Raw genomic sequence first — 21,850 nt, 5'->3', positions numbered from 1 at the left:
CACAATTGTAATTGCTGACTAAGGCTCCAGGTCCACTCAAACAACCGCCTTAGTCTGCTATTACAATTGTGTCAGAAAGGTCGATCATTGAGCATTGCAAAAGGGACGGAGCTATGTAGGTTGTATACCTCCTTCCCTCTTGCACTGCTCAATGATCGACCATTCTGACACAATTGTAATTGCTGACTAAGGCTCCAGGTCCACTCAAACAACCGCTTAGTCTGCTATTACAATTGTGTCAGAAAGGTCGATCATTGAGCAGTGCAAAAGGGACGGAGCTATGTAGGTTGTATAACTCCTTCCCTCTTGCACTGCTCAATGTTCGACCATTCTGACACAATTGTAATAGCAGACTAAGGCCCCTGTTCAGATGGAAGCACGCATGTGTCTCAGTTTACAATTAGCTCAGCTGACGGCTGTTGCTGAATGATCCGACGAACAATACCAACCAAAAAACATTTGGGTAGGCCACATAAATGCTTATACTGTCAGAATATAATTAACGAAAAATAAAATGACTAGCCAATATATCAAATTATACTGCCAATATACCTAATTTTACCATAAACAATTATATCAAAGAATTGACCACTGTTATGGATATTTCAGTATTATTAAGACAACATTCCTAATTAAACTGAAATATCTATAACAATGGTATAGAAAAATAAAAATCAAAACCAAAAAATAAAAATCAAAACAAAATGTACCTTTCAGAAATATTTTGCCATCTTAAAGTATAAAAAAATCACAAACACGGAATAATAAAATTACCGTTAACATAATTATTCAATTTAAAAGAAATTTTCATCATCATCATTCATAAGGGTATACTCAACAGGATCTTCATTTATTTGTAGTAATTCTATCACCTTAACTATATTAGAATCAGGTACGTGGTCTTCATCTTTACGCTTAGGAATAACAAATTTTATGTTGTTTTTTTTGCCAACATTTCTATAAAATTTTATTTTGTACATATTTGTATCAATATTTTCAATGATACCAACGTAATATGTCCAAGTTCGTTTGTAATATCGAACAAGAACTGTATCCCCAATACTATATTTCTTCGAATCATTATTTTTGGTCTCACCATCATCATCATCATCTTTATCAATGTTAATGTAATAGTTTCCACTTAAATCTTTTTGATCTTGTTTCGTTACTTTTGTCAGGGAATTAACTTTCTTTGTTTTTTTCTTTGGTGTGGTTGGACTATGTATTAGTTTTCGTTTTTGGTTTGTAAACAAATCTAAATCTTTATCAATTGGCTTTAGTTGTAAACTTCTGGGTGGAATTTTATAGAAAGCTTGGTTTTCTGGTGTAATTTTTACAGACGACAAGATAGTCACTTTATTTTTATCTTTTGCCTTAACGAATGTCGGTTCGGTATGAATTTCGGGAATTATTTCATATCTCTCTTCATAGGTATCATCCCTTTGGCTTGCTGTTTTCTCTTGATTATTATCCATTTCCTGTATTTCTTTAATTATTTGTTCAATTTGTTCTTCTCTAGATGCTAATTCTAAATCAGTCTTGTTTTCCTCATACATATTAAAGTCAGTCAATTTATCACAGTCAGAAAATATATCACTAAAATAATCTATTATGTCAGAATCACTATGTACGCTCATCTGAACACTTTCAATTGTCGTTACACTGCTATTAGATCTTTTACGCTTTTTCATTGCTCTCTTTGTAGTTGTCTTTTGGCCTGATTTATTTAATACATTTTTCTTCTTGTATTCATCAAACTTGTCCACATTTAAATGATTTTCTTTGTCAGCTCTAGTGCGTTTTCCTACTCCTTTGCCTTTTTTAGAAATACACAAGTCAGGCTTGTTCTTATTTGTCAAAATCGACACATTCGTTACAGTTGCTTCTGTTCTTAAGTTTTTATCTTGAATCCCAGATGGTCCTGGTATAGGATCAAATGCATCATTTTTAGATTTTTGTTCCCGTTTCGTTGCCTTCTGTATTTCTTTTTCCTTTGCGAATTCTATCTCTTTTTGTTTTTCTAAAAATGATTTTGTAATCACTTCTGCACCTTTCGCGATTCGTTTTAACTTAACAGCTTTATTGTTCTTAGAGTTTTGAGGGTTTTGTGAAACTTTTTCTAATAGCATTTGTTCGAAATTGGCGAGTGGTTGTTGCAGACTGTTTCTATGTTCTAAATTCAGTGAGTCCAACATGTTAGAGTTATCAATATTATTATTTGTAGAAATAGAGCCGTTATAAGACATGAATTTACTAATTTTATTCAGACATATCTGTGTTAGAGTTTTCGGTTGTTTTAAAGTCGTCAAAGCCATGTGTTTTTGCCATCGCGCATAAGCTGCTGGATCATATTTGTCCTTTGGTATAACCGCAGGATTAAAAGGGTAAATACCACCTTTTTTAAAGCCATTTTTTATTACATGTGGTTTGGTTTCCTGCCACGCATCCGCAAACATTTGAGCAAAACTTTCCTTTCTTAATTTTATTCCAACGTTTTGTCTCTGCTATTTTACGAGGTTTCTATCCCAAATTGTTTTAAAAGATTTAAACACAGCCAAGTCTAACGGTTGCAATAGATGTGAAGTGTGGGCAGGCAGCTTCAATATAGTGATGTTATTCTCTACTGCTAAAGCTACCACTTTATCATCGACATGACTGACATGTCCATCATACACCAATAATACGGGCCTGTCTTCACCCAAATTAGGTATAAATACTTTTAATATGTAATCATAAAAAATATCCGTTTCCATCCAGCCTCGTTTGCTGGCTGCATACGCAAGATTGAAATCGTATTTTTCAGGAGTCTGTAACATCCACTGTTCGTACATGTGTTTGCCCTTAAAAACGATCAGTGGGTCCAATTTCTGTCCAGCTGCATTAACAGTAGTTAAAACTGTGATATTTTCCTTAGCGCTTCCATATGTTGTTCGTGTACAAGCCTCCCCTCTGGCACCTACAACTTTCGTTTTTGTAGGATCAAGACATACTGACGTTTCGTCTAGGTTCCAAATTTGTTTGGGATCTGTAATATTTAATTCCTGGAGTGTATTTTTAAGAACATTAAAATATTCGTTGATAATAAATGGATCGGTCATTTTTTTCTAACGAATTCTACTGGTTGCGGTTTTTTTATAGATAAATTGTGGCGTTGCCGAAAAGAAATAAACCAGTCCGGTCCCGGTCTATCATCTTTGAAGGGGTATTAATTTTATTATTTTTTTATAAAATCTTGGGTAACATCAAGTATTTCTTGTCTTGATAACCCCCAACCCCACTTTTCCAGTATTCGTAGGCAGTTTGCCAGTTGAGCTTCTAATGGTGGTGGGATAGCTGTCGGCCTGCCGAGGGTAGTACTTAATGTTGCTGTTTTTTTTAAAATTCGGTCACTAAGTGTCGATGTAGGTATGCCGTACATTTTTGAAGCGGCTGCATATGTTAATTCTCTATTATTTATTCGCTGGATTGCTAACTCCAGCGCTTCTTTTGTGTAAGCAGTGGCCCGCGAAGAGGTTCGGGAGTATTTACGTGGCATCTGCGAATAAATTGTTGATCTAAGTATCTATCTAACCCGAGACACAAACCCTAACATCTCAAAAACAGCTACGTAAGTTAGTTTAATTTAAATGATATTTTCTACATAATAGGTTAAAATCCCATTGTTCGATTCTGTAGCTATCTGACTTTTTGATGATATTAATTTTAAATGGAAGTTAAAGAAAGAAGAAAAAGTAATCAGAGAATTAGCAATGGGCTGCCTATGAAAAAATATAATGTAATCTCAGTCAGCCGCAACGGTAGGTTGCCAGGTGTAAATAGGTATATTATTGTTAAGCGCAGCTCACTGATAGATGGCAACCATTTTTTTCTATTCTTTACATCATATTTTTATTTTAAATGACGTAAAATGGATTAAAACCCGGCCAGGTGCGAGTCGGACTCGCCCATGAAGGGTTCCGTAGCAGGCAAGTATATGACACAATATAAAATTGTAATGCCAAAAATAACTTAGTTTTCCATAGCGCTTGTATAAACGACAAAGTTATATTTGCGGTTTTTGAAAATGTTTTATTTCTTAAAAACGAGTATGGAGTTAAATTAAATTTTTCCCTTAAATTTATTATTCAAAATTCGCATAACGGTTACCGAAATACATCAACCTACAAAGTTTCAACTATGTAGGTCCAACAGTTTCGGAAATAAATGGCTGTGACATACGTACAGACAGACATGACGAATCTATAAATGTTCCGTTTTTTGTCATTTGCCTACACCCTAAAAATCTAGCTGTAAATAGTATTACCAAAATAATTATAATATAAAAAAAATACAGGCAAGTTACTTATAGGTAACTTAATGCTAATCCTTTGAATACTTACTTACTCAAATTTCATTAATTATTATGTTATCGGCTCACTCACGTAATGTTTTGACGAGGAACTCTACTAGTTTCGAGCCATGCAAGAGGCTCATATTCATGAGCAGCATTTCGCGACACACGACGCGGCGATTGTCACGCTGCTACTGACGACTCGAGTTTCGCGCCCATCGCGCCCTCTGCCTGGAATCGCGCGTACTATACGGCGCGCGCGACGTTGTTGGCTCGTTAGACTCGTTCGCCGGCGGCTGCGTAGGTGTTGGGTTCGATTCTCGGGTCGACGCAAAGACGGTGCTGCATTCCGCGACGGCGAAGCCAAATCTACAATCTGCGTCAACCTACAATGTTGCGGGTCTGGAGTGTGACACAGTGAGCGCGGTATGCAACACCGTTTTTGCGTCGACCCAAGAATCGAACCCAACACCTACGCAGCCGCCGGCGAACGAGTCTAACGAGGCAACATCGTCGCGCGCGCCGGATAGTACGCGCGATTCCAGGCAGAGGGCGCGATGGGCGTGTAGCTCGAATCGCCAGTAGCAGTGCGACAATCGCCGCGTCGTGTGTCGCGTAATGCTGCTCATGAATATGAGCCTCTAGCATGGCTTGAAACTAGTCGAGTTCCTCGTCAAAACATTACGTGAGTAATCCGATAACATAATAATTAATTTAGTATGTCTCACGAAAGTTACAATAAAATCATACTCAAATTTCATTTAAAATTAATGTCATCAAAAAACAGATAGCTGCAGAATCGAGCAGTGTGATCCTGGGTTATAAGCGCCGTATTGAAACGATTGCTAACACATTAAAGGGCCAATTATTGAATTATCAGTTAAATTTTGTCAATGGAATAACTTTGAATATTTGACAATTCTTCCATACTAAAAACTGTCAATTGTCAAATTTATTCTAAACTTAAGAATTAACTAAAGATGAAAAATCAGCCCTAAGTAATTATTTAAAATTAAATTAAATCATGTGTAACAAAAGTTTGACAATCACTGCCCATTTTCGAATAGGGTTAAGACCGGATATTTTTGTGCGATCTTTACCCGACATGGGTAACACCGGATTTCTGCCTACAGAGGTAGTAGACAAATCTGGATTAGTTTTATCATGTTATCATTGCTCAAAACTTAGTATTTACGCAAAACCATGTCAAAATAATCTATACTTTTGCTAAAATATGCAAATAAAAATCTAGGTGAAAGACCGGATAAACAAATATTTTACAAAACTTACCTTTTTTTAAAACGGCGCGTGCACACGTCCTTGCTGCCGGAGCGAGTGGCGGTCACTGCGGGGCGGGGCGGAACGAAATGAAGTGTCACGCAATGTAGCCAGCATTAAAAAATATTGCCAAATAAGGGAGATATTTGATTTGTACGTTCTTACCCCTCCGCCGATCTTACCCCAACGCACCTTACCTGAAATAACCCACCCTAGACGCGTGTTTTGTAGGTAAGGCCCGGTAGGTAAACGAATTAAGCCTACTTGTAATAAATCCCAGAACACATCCGCTCCGATCAAAATATCTATTTCAGAGGGTACATAGTAGTCTGGGTCCGCAAGTTTAACGTTTTGCGGGATTTGAAACGAATTGAAATCTAACCGACTATTTGGTAAACAAAACGTAATTTTAGGTAAAACGGAACAATTTAAACGTCTACTAAAATCGTTAAATCTCGAACGTATGACAAGGTCACAGGACTGTTCTGAACACATGACACTGTTACCTATCCCCGATATATTGAGAGTGGACTGTATAGTAGGTAAGTGTAATTTTTTACATAACGATTCTGTAACAAAACATCGTTGGCTCCCACTATCGAGCAGGGCGCGCGCAACTACGTATGTGCTGTTATTATTACAGACTTCAACGAGAGCTGTTGAAAGCAGAACCTGGTCTAATGTGTTAGACTGCACGGCTTGTTTCGAGTGATAAGAAGTGATAGAGTTTGAACCTAACGAAGATGTGTTCGCATGTGCACTGTCCGTCGCGTTGTTAGCTGGCGCGTCAGTGTGCGTTAATGTAGGAATATAACGAAGTGAGTTACAACTCGCGGTGTTGTCAACGTGAATTAAGCTGTTATGTTTCTGCGCACATTGTTTGCATGGACCAAACTGACAATCGTCTAATGCATGTCCAGTACGTAAGCAATTCGTGCATATTACATTCCTTTTATTTTGAACAAACGTAAGCCTATCCTGGACAGGTAAATTAAGGAATGTAATACACGAATACAACGCGTGGCTTCCGTCGCACATAATACATTTAAAAGCGCGCGATGATTTTGCCGCGGACGTACTTGCGCGAGTCAGCTGTTTGTTAGCGACAAAACTACGCATTTGTTGACTTTGGGATGAATTAATTATAGATCGTTTTGGAGAATCGGTATTTTGTTTATGTCCTTGAGCCTTTAACATATCAAGGACGTCTGAACGGTTTTTTAAAAATTCAATAATATCATCTAACTTAGGTTTGTAGTCCTTTTCAAAGGTGTTCTTTTTATCTTCCCATTTTTGGCAAGTGTTAGGATCGAGTTTAGTTGTTATTAGAAAGATGACTAACGTGTCCCAGTGTTCTGTGGACTCGCCTAAGTTTTTTAATGACCTTAAGTTTTTAAGTACTGAATCTATTATTTTTCTAAGTTGAACGGGTGATTCTTTAGTTATAGTAGGTAATGTAAACAACGATTGTACATGATTGTTAATTAATAATTTATTGTTGTCGAATCTATTAGTTAGTAATTCCCAAGCCACTGCGTAGTTATCCGAACAAAAATCCAATGATTTTATTACTTGCAAGGCACTTCCTTTTAATGAAGAACGTAAGTAATGATATTTTTGAATAGGTGTAATTTCCGTTGCGTTATGAATGAGAGATGTAAACGTGTCGCGAAATTCTAGCCAATTCTCGATTGTACCGTCAAAGGAAGGCAACGTGATGGTAGGTAATTTGACGCAGCTAGTAGGGCAAGTGACCCGGTTGTGGCCACCGACCCCTTTGTGGCCACTTGGGCCTTCAAATATTTATAACTAAGGCATGGACAAATAAATTACTCTGTGATGTACAGTATTTAAAATATTGAATATTGGAGACACTGATACCGTTGGCAGCTTTGATGTGTCAAACTTCACTTCGATGCAACAAGTCATTCTTTTTAGTTGAGGGTGAAATTGTTAAGATCTTAACAAAAAGGCTAAGGCGAGCGGGTGAGGATTTGGTTTTTATTTTTTTAATCTTTGCTTATTGTTTGGATGTTTATGTTAATACTACATGAAGAATAAATTGTCTAAGTGGAACTAAAGTTATTTTGTCGCCATATGTTTCTGAAGTGGGATTATTAGAAGGTGGCCACTAATGGAGACAAAATTATGAATTTCTCCATCTTTGGCCACATGGCTGGCCAAAACTTTTGTACATAAATGCCCCACTTCTAGTCATTTATCGTAATTTATTTATTATTTTTCCTTGGCTTTACATATCAACAAATACATATTTTTCATTTTCAGAGATGCAATAAATTGCCTTCACACAAAGGGTCAGTTTACTTTGCAGCTTTTACCAACGTCATATAAATGTTGATCTCTTTATTTGTAAGTTAAATTCAAGTGAAGTAATAATATTTCATATTTTCCAGACTAAATGATAACCATTGTTTCTTAAATGTCAAATTTAATTAATAAATTTTGATTACTTTTATTGTATTTTTTGATGGCCAGAACTGGCACACGACCGTGGCCAGAAATGGCACGAATCTGGCCAAAAATGGCACAAACTCCCTTTTTATTTTCTTTTTTATACAGTTATTTTTCTATTGGACGTTCTTTTAAAAAAGGGTTTTCTTAGGCAAGGTTAATACATGTTGAATGACTTTTTACAAGAAATATGTTCGTGATAACAAAAACTATAAGTTAAGAAAGCCTCAAAGTCGACAAAATTCTTAAAGTGGCCACAACCGGGTCACTTACGATACCTTTCGTAGGTTTGGTGATGTTATCGTCACCTTTGTTACAAATACACGTCTTAGCCAACGACATACTACTGTAGAATTGTGATTCAATAGATTCTCGAATCTCTAATTGTGTTAATAACTCTGGCTCATCACTCAAACCCTCGATCTCACTTTGAACTTCCTGGAAGTCGCTAAATATCGTTTCGGTGTTAGCCACACGTAATTTTATTTCGACGACCTGTTGTTCTAATATATTGGGTTTATCTAGTGAATTTATATATTTTTCAAATAAAGTAAGCCTACCACGAAGATTACCTCGTTTCCTAACCAACTCACGCAACTCCGAATCTCGACCCATGTTGATGGTTGTTTATAAGACAAAAGGAAAGTACTTACAAGTATCACCCGGAGTATGTAGAGAAGAATAATAATTGGTACACTCACTCACTATAAACGAATACACGGTAATGATACACTTCGAAACTTATTCACAACCACGTGCTTTACCACTTTTCTTCCGAAGTTTCTGGCGAAATCCGGCTCGAAGGACCAATGTTTGTGGTCAATAAAACGAATTGCTTGTGGTTGTGATTTTGTATTGAAGAATAAACTAAAAATATTAAAATAATTAATTAAAACTAAAAATATTAAAAAAACGACTGCGCTCGGCCGTTGCGATCGGCGAGTGTCGCCGCTGCCGCTCGCATGCAGCGCGCTGGCGTCGCGGCATCCCTTTCCCCCGGCCCCCGCACGGTGCGTCGTCGCTGGCTCGCGGCGTTAACAACTTGATAACCAAACTCCTTGGTTGGACAGCCACCCTTACCATGTAATCCTTTGTTAATAATTACAAGGAACTGGGTACATTGGCGTAACAATTTCTTATCTCCTAGGAACCTTATCCCAAGTAGTGGGTAAGGGTCGTCGTGCCACCCTCCAAGCCCGGCAGGCGTTCCTGTTCAGCAACCACCTGCTGCTGACGACGCGAGCGGCCGGCGGCAGGCTGCATCTCCCACCCGCTGGACGACTGCCGCTACATGACGCCCTGCTCATCGAGGACCCGGCTAATCATGATGATGATGGTGAGTAGTTCTCTCCTGATTCTAATTATGGAAAGAATTTAAATAACCTTGAAGGAAAGGAGCTGGGAGAGAGAGAGGGAGAGAGGGAGAGGGAGGGAGAGGGAGAGGGAGAGGGAGAGAGAGAGGGAGAGAGAGAAAGAAAGAGAGAGAGAGAGAGAGAGAGAGAAAGAGATAGAGAGAGAGAGAGAGAGAGAGAGAGAGAAGTTTTTATATTGCTGCAAATTATGACTGTTTAAATCAATATTCATCAAATAGTTTCTGAATTATTTCTGCTAATCTTCATGTTCGGCATTCCAGATACAACATCAGTCTGTTCATCACCTGGTGGTGACATCTACCAAGGCAAAGACTTCAAGATCCTCGTCGAAGTCAAAGGAGAACAGATTTGTGCTCATTTGGGTAAGATCATTAATTATTTTATTTTACACCAGATGTCCATATTTACTACTGTAAATAGCTATTAATTTAATAGCAGATACACTAAAACCCTTCTGCTATTCATTTATTTATCCACTTCATTAAATTGTTATGTCCCAGTTGCCGGTAGCGTAGAAGAGAAAGCAGGCTGGACAAGTGAGCTAGCACAGTGCATGGAGAGTGCAGCCCTCACAGAACTACTCCGCGCTTGTGGAGCCTGTGGAGCTGCATCAGCCAGTCTACCAGCCTGCCGGTCCGACCGGGCACTGTTCACTGATGACGTCGATATACGGTTCAGCAGGACTCTCAACTCCTGCAAGGTGCCACAGATCAGGTCTGCTACACCACAACGATTGCTGCAGCGGTTAACTGGTTAGTTGATGAAGGTTTTGTACATTAATTTTGGTGGTTACAAGATTCAGTGGACAGTAAGCTTGATATTATCATTTTAGTAGCATAAGAAATTAAAGTATATGCAAGGTTTATAATAAGTGGCTTTTTGGCTTAATAAGAAATTGACTTGACTCCCTGTCATGTTCAATTTGGAGGCTATCATCTCCGTTCAGTTTTGATCAAAATCGATATTAAAATATATATGATCTTGGTATTACATAATTCTTCTCTACCAAAAACTCACTGACCAATTCTTATTTCAGATCTTCGTTTCCTCTCGGTGGATTTCCTGAACACATTCCTGCTCACGTACCGCGTCTTCACCGATGGCGTCACTGTCCTGGAGGCTCTGAAGCAAGTCTTCTACGAGCAGTCGCAGCAGGAGATGGAACTGGCTCCACCACCAGACGCAACACGGAAGACCAGCGCAGCAAGTTCTGTTTCTGGTAAGAATATATTTAGAGATCACCCCATAAAAGTTCCAAACCCTCATGACACAAATGAGGTTATTTCCTCATCCTCAAAATGTATAAAGAAACCAGATTAAATATAAATGGCAGGCTGTTACTAAATCTGACAGAAAAAAAAGCGCAATCTATTTCAGGGTACGGGTCGGAATACAGCGACCGCGATTGGCAGTCCAGGTTCTGGCGAGCTTCGAGGAAAAGTAAGTATAGAGATAATCTCTTGGTATTGTAGAAACTATTGCTTTGAGGATAGAGAATTATAAACGTGATTCTATGTAACAAAGTTTGTCGGATTTTAGGTGAAGATGAAGACAAGCTGTCTCCTTACTTAACCGCTCCATCGCGAAGAACTTCTACGGCTAGTAAGGTAATTAACCTAAAAACGACAGAAGCTACCAGTGTTTGGAATCCAAACTTTATTTCATATGAAATAGGATATGATTTTGATTAAACATTTCTGTACACACGCTTACCTAAGACTGAGGAGGACAACAGTCATTTGACGATACCAAAGATAATGGCGACGTCGTCAAGTAATGAGACGTTGAAAGGTAAAGGTACATACCGTTTTACTGAGTGAGTTATTATTGTTCATAGAAATAGTTTGAAGACATATTATGTTGAATATTGATTAACAAGCACACCATATATTAAATGCAACACATATTCTTTGCCAGTATAATGTAATTAATCCTACTGACACCAAGACTGAAACAAGCTGCATGCACATTACACAACATGCATATTACACAATTCTTCTGAATAAAATAATTTAGTAATTGAATAACACCTTACTTGACTAATATTATACTATATACTCATCAAAATATTTCACAACTACTTCGCCATCAACAGTTACACCAGAACTTGTTTTTTTAACCACTTTTGCTAAAGGAACATCACCATCTTCACCGGGTGCGATCAGCTCAGTCACCTTAGTAGGAAGTCCAAAGAAGGCCAGTCCTGTCCAAGAACCGACTCCTAAGAAGAAACCAGCTCCTAAGGACAACGATGCAGCTGCAGCGCTCATGAAGGATGAGAGCATAGAAATGGTAGACCAAAGCGATGAAGACGTGAAATATAAAGAGGAAGAACAAGAAAAGAATAAAAAGAAACCAGATGATAAGTTTAAAATATCACAAAGATTCTCAGAGGTAAACTCAGTTTCAATGTTCTATCGACTTCAAGCTCTAGCTTCGACTAATTAGACATTTCAGCTATTCTCTGTACGATCTCTTTCTATCAACTTTGTATCTGGTACAAGATCAGACTGTCTGGATATAAAATTTGTGAGGGTTTTTGGTATGTTTTCGTTGCATGATCCTGTGCTGTCTATTTGTGGCTACTGTCCTTCTTAATGAACATCTCACTTAATGCGAGTTGGATGTCATTAAAATGCGTGAGTGTTGAAACCAACTCAAAGACAATAAGATTCATTTCGACCACTTTTTTAACTACTTACCTATTAAACGCACAGTCAATGTTAATAACAGTACACACAATATTATTACTCTGTATTTCAATTTCAATATTTCTATTTACGACCACTTCTCCAATAAAATCTTCCACTAATCACAAATTATTTATAGTTTCTAAACAACACACTTCATCTCTATCACCATTGCTTGTTGAAGTATTCAAAGACAGAAACACAACGAGTTAAACAGTTTATCCAACAGCGTGTGCGTACCATGTCGGAGTCCCCTCGACGTCTGCAGCCGTCGTCGGCAGCTTCCGAAGCTAGGCGCAGGTCTGACAGCGCCAGGGAGACTGCTGAGTCAGCCGCTGCAGAGGAACCGAGGAGGGCATCCGATTCTGGTACCAGATTTGCTGCCAGGAGATCTGTGAGGTAAGGGAAATCAAGGGGTTGAGTGCTTTAACTACCAGAATTGGAAAAAGCTATTTTATTTTAAACAATCCATTGGTTTGGACCCTGTTTAGTTAAATACCATTCATTGTTGTCTTTACTGTATTAATATTTCATACTTCTAATGTATAAAATTAATTTCACCAGCGAGCGTCGGTACACCAACTCATCGATCAACAGTGAGCGCCGCAGGTACTGGGGTGGTTCCGAGCCGAGATCCTCAGTCACTTCTCAAGTGTCACATGCACAGGTAAACTTTAAAAACCCTTAACTTTAAAAGCACTAAAAACCTTACGTGTGTAAGTACTATATTCATTTTGTGGCTTATGGAGCAAACATTTTTTATTATTGTATTGAGTAATTTAAAATTTCCAGAATTATCGACGCGAGACAAGTCAACCGAAAGCGGGCGTCGTCATCACATCGTTCAGGCAATCCCATCGGAGGTAAGAGAAATACTACCCTGGTTTACATCAAACTAGTTTTCATTTATAACATAATTATGTATTCGTAATTTGAAGGACTGCGAACTAACTTGATTATTGATCATCTAGCACACATGGGAGCTCACGATTCTCAATGTTGTGGCATGCTATTCACCTTTTTCTTAACAATCTAAAATTCTTTGTAAATCTTATTGACATTTTGATGCTTCTGCACGACATTCTATCGAGAGTCTCTAGCCTCGTAATAGTACCTTCATACTTGATGACTTTAAAAATGATAATGTAACTATTAATATTGATTTAACAGCTTTGGAAAAGACCTGTTGTGGTGAGTGAATGGTACAGGTAAAAGATGTAGAGACCGAACCTAGTAGCGATGCTGTAGAAGATTTTTAATAATTCCGCTTTACCTAGCATTCTGACGTTTCCTTGCCCTTTTTTATACATTTCGTAAATCCTATTGTAAGTAGACACGACACTACAGCAGAACACGTGAAAACTGAACAGAGAAAACATACCTACCTGACGCTGTTGATTGATTATCTTATAAATGCGATTAGAGCAGCACTGACCACCATTTACGAAAAGTGCGAGAACAGGTATTTCTTAGATACAATCCTGCCTTGTATCATGATTGTTACCATTTTCAGGAAATCTATACTGTGCAGTACAGTACTGACTGAATACTACTGACGTTGCATACATTTTTGAAGAGTCTTTTTATTTTTTATTATATTTCTGGATTCCACATAAACCAAACGTTATTCACCATCTCTGCCTATGCTCTCTTCGCTATCACTTGTCATATCAACATCTACTACTCTCATTTCTTCTTCACAAAAAATATCACACAAAAATACAAAATTATTGATTATTTTTTTTACAAATTTTGCTTATGAATATTAGTCCTAGATTTTATTCAAAATTTAGTCTTTATTAAAATGAACATTTTCAATCACCTCGGTTTTTGATTAGGATAATAAAATGCACTTTCGTTTTATATATTATATTTGTTGTAAAGTAATTTTGGAATAGAAGTTGTATCGGAAATTAGTGTTTCGATTAATTAGTTTTATTTTTCTAAAATTTTTAATAGATTGTCAAAATTTGCATGCTTTTTATTTGTAATTGGAAATCAATTGGAAACGGGGAATAGGAAAAACATAATGTCTGTGAGGACTCAGAATATTTCTTCTTTCTGATTCTTTCACTTCCTCTGTCTCACTCATCTCCTTTCTGTCTGTTTCCGAACTCTTATTCTGCATGTATACGTATACTGTTCTATGTTCTTTTATATTCTTCATCATCAACTCCACTCTTCCATAATTTCACATGGACAGTCCACATGAACCCTTATCAGAACACTTTTGGGAGAATATATTGATCATAACACAAACTTACTGACAATTTGTCATCAAATGTTTCGTATTCTCATTTGTATCTATGATTTAGGAGTAGCACGTCTACTGCAGCGGTGGCCTTTGCTGTGGCCACATCAGCATCTTCAAACCCAAGATCTCCGCCACCTAATTCACCACCAGCTACTAGAAGGGACTCGGTTATATCTACTGCTGCGACCATGAGAGTCCTTAACGTTTTGAGGTACACTTAATTAAGCATTGCTTGAAAAATCTTACAATGAGGAATGAAATAGTTTTTGTTTAATTCACTTTCAATAAATATACGAAAAAATCAGCTTTTTCATCTGCACAATTTTCACAGGCACTGGATTTCTAAGCATTCCCACGATTTCTGGTCTGATGAGCGTCTTCGTGGTCTCACGATGGACTTCCTGAAAGAGATCGAAGGTAGTCCTGGATTATTGCCAGCTGAACATAAGGCTGCAGCCCAACTGCTGCGTCTGTTGGAAAGAGCTCCAGAAAGAACAGTGGATTTGAAGGCCCTATTTGTTCCACCTCACGTAAGCACATACTTTCTCTAAACATAGATCTGAAATAGAGAGTAACCGAAACTATTTGTATCATTACTTTATATAATACATATTTACAGGTGCCAACAAAAGAGAGTGTCGAGACGCTATCAGCCCTGGAAATAGCAGAACAAATGACGTATTTGGACTACCAAATCTTCAGTTCGATTAACAGCGAGTAAGCCAAATAATAATAGACCTTGAGGAATACGATTTTAAAGTCGATTTCATTTAACAAAACTTCACACACACACATGTTTTGTCTTATTTCAGGGAGTTCTTGGGACAAGCTTGGACAAAAGCAGATAAAGCTGAAAGGGCACCTCACATCTTAATGATGACGTCACATTTCAACCACATCTCCAACTTGGTCATCTCTGAAATTCTAAAGAAGTATACCTTGGCTGGTAAGTGTAGTACTAAAGTGGTAACGCCATACAATAAGATGTTTTTCTTTTTGTAACTTGTAGACGACAAGTTGCTGACGGCAGTTTTTATAACTGATGATCAATGTATATTATGGAGAACGTGTTAAGTCATCTTTCAAAAATAAGTACAGATGACTCAATAAATTGCTAAAAGACTCAAATCAGAAGATATGAGACATGTTTTTCAAACAAGACATGACTAATGACGACAATGTTGAGGAATATTATGTGTCATTCAGAGCTTTTCAGAGTTGTTAATAACACTTTCACTTAAATATATGATGGAATGCTTATATTGCTGATTGTATTTGACTTTTTAGGTCGTGTAGCAGCTATAGAGAAGTGGGCAGCAGTGGCAGACATAGCTCGTTGTCTGCATAACTTTAATGGAGTACTGCAAGTGTGCGCAGCTCTGTCCAATACCTCGGTCTATAGACTTAAGAAGACTTGGGAGAAAGTTTCCAAGACTGTGAGTATCATTGATAGCTTAGGCAAGAAGATGAGATACGATTCAGTGGTATTATTATTATTGTACTAAATTAACTCAAAAGACTTTGATTAGACAATCATGACATATCTTTTGCTTTTGATTTTTATGTTGATCACTGTCATTGTTTTAAAACTCTAAAAACGTATTTCCCAATTTTTGCAGAGTAAACAAACTATAGAGCGAATGCAGACCATTATATCGTCGGAGTGCCGATTCAGGATTTTAAGAGATGCTTTGCACAGGTAATTTATCAATTTCCTATGTGGTCACTAAAGCAATCACTATGCTTCTAATTTTAGGCTACAGCAAATTACTTACCTAGTAAGCGGCTCGATAGCCGTGTCCAGACTAACTGCTAGAAAGTCAAGAATAAACAATTTTCCCTCTCCCATCTCCAATACCCTACAAATGGGCACGGATGATGTTTTTCATAATCTCACAAATTAATAATACCCGCTTCACAGGTGTGATCCTCCTTGCATTCCCTACTTGGGGATGTATCTCTCCGATCTCTCCTTCATCGAAGAAGGAACCACAAACTACACGCCTGATGGACTCCTGAACTTCTCCAAGATGAGAATGGTAAGTTATTGGTAATTGGTTATCAATAAATTTAAAATCAACTTTTATAAAACTAAACGGTCTCTTTATACATTGGACATAAATCATTTCAGATAGCACACGTGATCCGAGAAATACGAAACTTCCAGCAAACCCCGTACAAGATTGACCACATACCAAAAGTAAGTATAATTCGAGTATTTAAATTCATTTTTATCGACGACAATAATTAGATTGGACCAAAAATGGCCCCCTTAGGAACACCAGTTTGACACAGAAAACGTTATCGCGACTATAATTAGATTGGACCAAGAATGTGCCCTTAGGAACACCAGTTTGACAAAGAAAACGTTTGTGTATCAGGTATGTGACTTCCTATTGAATTAATCTTTATCGGCTACTATAATTACGTTGGACCAAGAATGCTCCCTTAGGAACACCAGTTTGTTTGACAAAGTATACGATTGTGTATCAGGTATGTGACTTCCTATTGAATTAATCTTTATCGGCTACTATAATTACGTTGGACCAAGAATGCTCCCTTAGGAACACCAGTTTGACAAAGAAAACGTTTGTGTATCAGGTATGTGACTTCCTACTGGACAACTCGCTGGTGATCCCCGAGGAGCGGCAGTACACGCTGAGCCTGGAGCTGGAGCCGCGAGTGTCGCGCGGGTCGGGCGCGGGGCTGCCGGCGGGCGCGTCCCCGGGCTCCTAGCGCCGGCGCCGCGCCTCCCTGGCCGCGCTAGCGCCGCTGCGCAACGACCGCTAAGCGGACCGGGAGAGTCGCACGCAAGCTTCTGCTACACCTACATTACGTACGTTATATACTTTCACTCCTATGTGTCTAGTTTCAAGTGATTTGCGAGAACAATGCTTATTAACTTTCGTAGTTAAGTTCTTAATGTAAGCTGTGTTGCGAGTGTTATCTTTAATTCTCATAGAATTAGTGGTACAATAGTTTCCAGTGTTTGATTGTATCATAGTAATACCGACGAGGGCTTTTGATGTCATCGAAGCGATACTATTCAGGTGTCAGGGATACATTTTAACTTTACCAACCAATGAGCAATATAATCCATTTAATGGAACGGTTTAACAAATTAGGCAGCATATCATAAAATGAATCAAAGTTTAGATTTACTAGATGTACTAGTATAACTTGTGTAGACTTTAGTTTATCTTAGTACATAGTTATATTTTTTAGAAATTGTAACTAAGTTTAGCTTCTTATATCGTACAGAATTGATTCCTTCAATAGTTTGTGAACAATAGTGATTGAACGATTATAGACCCTGCTACTGCTAAACACGCTTCTGCTAGCTTTAAAGCTGTATCAAAGTACACTAAACCGCAATGAAACTCAATTCTAAAAGAACGTACCTTCATAAATAAATAAAGAAAATATTTAAATGAACATATTTTAGTACTAAAATAAGATAAATTAACAAAAAAAGAATTAAGTCTTCTCTAACTTCGTGCAAAACGATTTGCTAAAAGATGAATGAAAAAATGTTAAATGCCTGCAATGGTTCTATATTTTTGTATGATATTCATGATTTTGTCAATTAGGTAAGTATTGATATTATAAGCACAAACATATCACGGAGAATATCTGACTAAATTGACTCCATATTTGTGAAATTGCCAGGTGAAGCAAAAATGGCAAACGCATTAGACGGACATGCTTAGTCTCGATAAACTAATTTGGATTATGAAAGGAATAATCTACTTGAAAGAATACTAAAAATAATAAAATGTTCTGAAATATATTGAGTAAGAAAATAATTTCTCAGACAAAGAAGAGACGAATGTATCAAACGAAAGGAATCGTCTAAATCTGTTATGAAAGTAAATTTTATTATATCACAGTTCGGCATCAATGTTAGAAATAAAAAAACTAGTTAAAATACTTTTACAATAAAATAGTAATGAGAGCTTTTGTAAATAGTTTCCTAGGTAGCGTAGAGTAAAATTGATGTATTCCTGTGAGTGTACCCAAAGATTTGATGACCCCTAACAATTCCTAAATTGCATACATTTTGTATGCAATCTCTTGAATATGAAGCATATAAATCGCTATAAAACAAGATATTTTAACTTAGGTAACTTGGACTAGTAATGTGGATTGGCCTAAATTTTCCTTACTTTCAAACATTTCAAAATTTCTTACATTGAGAAAACCACTTACTGTCTTATCATCCTTATTTAATTTACATATTTGAATTAGTATAATTGGGGATCTAGTTTTCCTAATGCATATCCTATCGCTACATTCCGGAGTGAATGGTAATAATTACTTTATAAAGATCTAGAATTTTTATCGAGGATTGTGACTGTATTGTGAGATTTAGCCGAGGCATCTTATAACGTTTAGCATTATGAAACAGTATGGAAGTGGTTGTTACATGTTACTTATGGTTGTTATTGTCATTTCGACTGCTTTTACACGATCGTCTTATATATTTCCCTTGTTATTCTACCATGCTTGTTAGTTATAATGTATGTTACCCTAGGTGTACCACAAGGGCCTGTACCGGGCCCACCCTAAAATAAGTAATATTCAAATGTTTCTGTTAACTAAGTATTATCAGAATAGTCAATTGAATTGTTGTGGAGAATATAAAAGTTTTAAAGATGAAGAAATATGTGTTACTTGGTATAATTTAGAAATTAATTTGAAATATCAATTCGACATATTTGTTAGTGTATAAAATAAATGTTTTAATAAAAGAATATCATTTTCGACAGTATTATGATCTAGTACGAGTATTGTAGTAGGTACTAATTTGATGTTGACATAATTGTTCTTTCCTGGAATTTTAAGAATGATGAGGTTCTTCATGATGTCTGACGTAACTTAACGTGATTTCAAGTGAGATACTGTCTGTAAGTCTTTTCTACGTCCTTTTCTATGTCATTTAATGTTAGTGTTATAATAGATTTTAATGTATTGTCTAATCAAGATGTGATTGATTATTGTCGTCTACTGGCGTTGTACTCATCTTATGCAATGCTGTTTTCACAATTTTGAGAATGTTACTTTAAGGATTTAACATCGCGAATTACTTATATCTTAAAGTGTCATAGTATTCGCTTGATTGTGGCAAATTTTAGTATAAAATAAATCTGTATCTATAGCGTATAAAGTACTGTTATTATTATTATTATAAAGTATATAAAATTATTGGCTGTTTTAAATAGATTTTTAAAATTAATAAAAAAATATTTTGGTGAATTTCCACTTACCTTTATATGCACAATTTTTAAAAGTATTATCACTAAAGGCTGTCACATTATCTAATTTAAGATTTGACTCATGGTTTGTGTAGAATAGAGATATATATTTGTTTCGTTTATAATCGTCTTCCTTGTTATTCATATTTTTGTTATCTACTCTTAATTTAAGTAGATTAGCGACCCTACGGTTGAAATATTTAATCAACTTTTGACTTAAATTACAAATAATTATTACTCAAAGTAATTATTGTAATTTACTTGAAACAGTTGTAAAATATTGTACCTACTTATGAAATTTCAACATGATTACGCTTCGATTTTAATATCTCTTATGAAATATCCATTAAGGATTTTAATGAATACGTAATTATTAAAAAAATGTAATAATATATTTTAAAATGTAATCTTCGGATCTACCTCTTCAATAAATATTCTAAATATTACAGAAAAAATATCTAATTTGATATCAGAATTCTATTTATAGTCAGGCGTTGCAGACTTGCATTGCTTAGAACAGATCACTTATTTATTTCGAAAATTAATAAAAATAATTATTACAGATATTTTATTATACAATTATTCTGTGTAAATTATTCCCTAGTGGTTTTTGTTGGAGAACAATTTTCCTTCAAAAATTGAAATAAAAGAATTAAATGTTTACAAACAGAAACCACTAGATGTTCTGTATTAAAATAAAATATGCAATGTTAGATAATATTTAATTACATTGTAGGTGCTTATGGAATAATTATTATCGTTTATTGAAGAGTCCCGTATTTTTTCTATCATGTAATTTAGGATATGTTTTCCTATGTTGTGTACATTTCCTAGCCTTCTGTATAGGATGCGTCACGAGAAACAGTGAATTCTAACAACATTTAGGTACTAAATCTACTTTATTTATCCAATATCATACATAACAAACAGTTGTGATGAGAATATATCCTAGTTGTTTAACTTGACACAAAAGACTCATCGACAGATGATACAATATTCAGGCATAGAATGTAATTATACCTACTTAAACACTATGAAATTGGCATACGCTAATCTTTGTACTGGTCCCAAATGCATGCAGTAAAATAAATAAGAACAAATCAGTATAATAAGTAGTCATAAACTCAGTAAAAAGATAAAAAAAAACAAAGTTAAAGAAAGCAAAGCAATAAAATTGAAAGTCCATTAAAACATTGATGAATGTATTCTTAATTTGGCAACATTCCAACTGGTAATTTTAGATGAAATATTAAACACTTGAAATGGCATACGCCGTACAAATGCATGCAGCAATTGTATAGGAATGCTAATAGTAGAATCTATTGATGGATTTAGATTAACTATGGCTGAATCTCGTGACGTTACCGGATTACTAGAAAGCAGTTTGGGTAATCGTGGAGCAGGTCAAATATTACAAAGAATCCATTTAGAGACTTCAATCAATTGGCCGTATTTTTAGTCACCAGAAGGCTTAATTGCAGCAAGATGGTGTTTTGTCCAATCACTGCAGCTGTCAAATATTGAACGTCCAATGATGTGACACTAGCTACTTTCCTATTGGACGAAGGGCGAGAGGTCTGCACTTGCGCCATCTGGTGAGAAATTGATCATTGTCAAATATGGAATTTGGATTCGTATTGGATGATTTAATTAAGAGTATTGAGAAAAAGCTCCATAATTTTGCTTTGGTCCTACTACGTTACCCAAACTCGCTCTCTAGAACAGAATATATGTGTTGTGTCATTACCATTGTACCCTGATCCTTATGACTCTCATATATGACTCTCTTATGAAATACCTATAATAAAATTCTTTATAAATGTCGACAATATACATAAAGTTAATTAATACAGATATATATAGATGCTCCATTATTTCTTTCTTTCCATTAATAGGGTCATCGGGCTTTACTGTAACTACTAAGGTTAAAATAACTATCTGTGTAAGTATTGTATTAAATAGTCAACTTGAAATAGCACCGACGCGATGTACAACTTTAAACTAAATGTGTGTTAGATTTTAGATAAATTTTCCATCAGACTAAACAAAGTAAGGTAAGAAACTGTCTAGTAAAATGACCTATTCTTAAATAAAATTGATGAAACTATCACAGACCATAATTTAGAATCAGATCTAATAGTCAACATTGATCATAAAACTAAATTAATAGTTGTCAATTCATTAGAAAGTCCAGAAAG

The 21,850-nt window shown here is 36.2% G+C and overlaps 1 protein-coding gene across 9 annotated transcripts in view; it reads left to right on the top strand.

Moving 5' to 3' along the window:
* Positions 1-19,043, top strand: part of LOC118273812 (ras-specific guanine nucleotide-releasing factor 1) — a 55,376-nt gene extending 36,333 nt beyond the window's left edge. For 2 of the 9 annotated variants that reach the window (XM_035590947.2, XM_035590944.2), the window contains exons 13-33: positions 9,228-9,416; positions 9,714-9,815; positions 9,954-10,205; positions 10,490-10,672; positions 10,816-10,893; positions 10,978-11,060; positions 11,172-11,250; positions 11,588-11,847; positions 12,361-12,542; positions 12,708-12,810; positions 12,936-13,006; positions 13,314-13,334; positions 14,459-14,608; positions 14,729-14,927; positions 15,017-15,114; positions 15,210-15,343; positions 15,685-15,833; positions 16,017-16,096; positions 16,319-16,436; positions 16,529-16,597; positions 16,999-19,043. In XM_035590947.2, coding sequence (XP_035446840.1) covers positions 9,228-9,416; positions 9,714-9,815; positions 9,954-10,205; positions 10,490-10,672; positions 10,816-10,893; positions 10,978-11,060; positions 11,172-11,250; positions 11,588-11,847; positions 12,361-12,542; positions 12,708-12,810; positions 12,936-13,006; positions 13,314-13,334; positions 14,459-14,608; positions 14,729-14,927; positions 15,017-15,114; positions 15,210-15,343; positions 15,685-15,833; positions 16,017-16,096; positions 16,319-16,436; positions 16,529-16,597; positions 16,999-17,133 — 2,735 coding nt within the window. In that variant the 3' untranslated portion in view covers positions 17,134-19,043. The remainder of the gene's footprint in view (positions 1-9,227; positions 9,417-9,713; positions 9,816-9,953; positions 10,206-10,489; positions 10,673-10,815; positions 10,894-10,977; positions 11,061-11,171; positions 11,251-11,587; positions 11,848-12,360; positions 12,543-12,707; positions 12,811-12,935; positions 13,007-13,313; positions 13,335-14,458; positions 14,609-14,728; positions 14,928-15,016; positions 15,115-15,209; positions 15,344-15,684; positions 15,834-16,016; positions 16,097-16,318; positions 16,437-16,528; positions 16,598-16,998) is intronic. The other 7 variants (XM_035590952.2, XM_035590951.2, XM_035590948.2 and 4 more) reach the window with 7 other exon arrangements.
* Positions 19,044-21,850: the final 2,807 nt, after the last annotated feature.

This window comes from Spodoptera frugiperda, chromosome 3 (assembly GCF_023101765.2).
Source record: "Spodoptera frugiperda isolate SF20-4 chromosome 3, AGI-APGP_CSIRO_Sfru_2.0, whole genome shotgun sequence".
NCBI classification, from domain to species: Eukaryota; Metazoa; Arthropoda; class Insecta; order Lepidoptera; family Noctuidae; genus Spodoptera; species Spodoptera frugiperda.
This window is presented reverse-complemented; position numbering and strand designations above follow the sequence as displayed.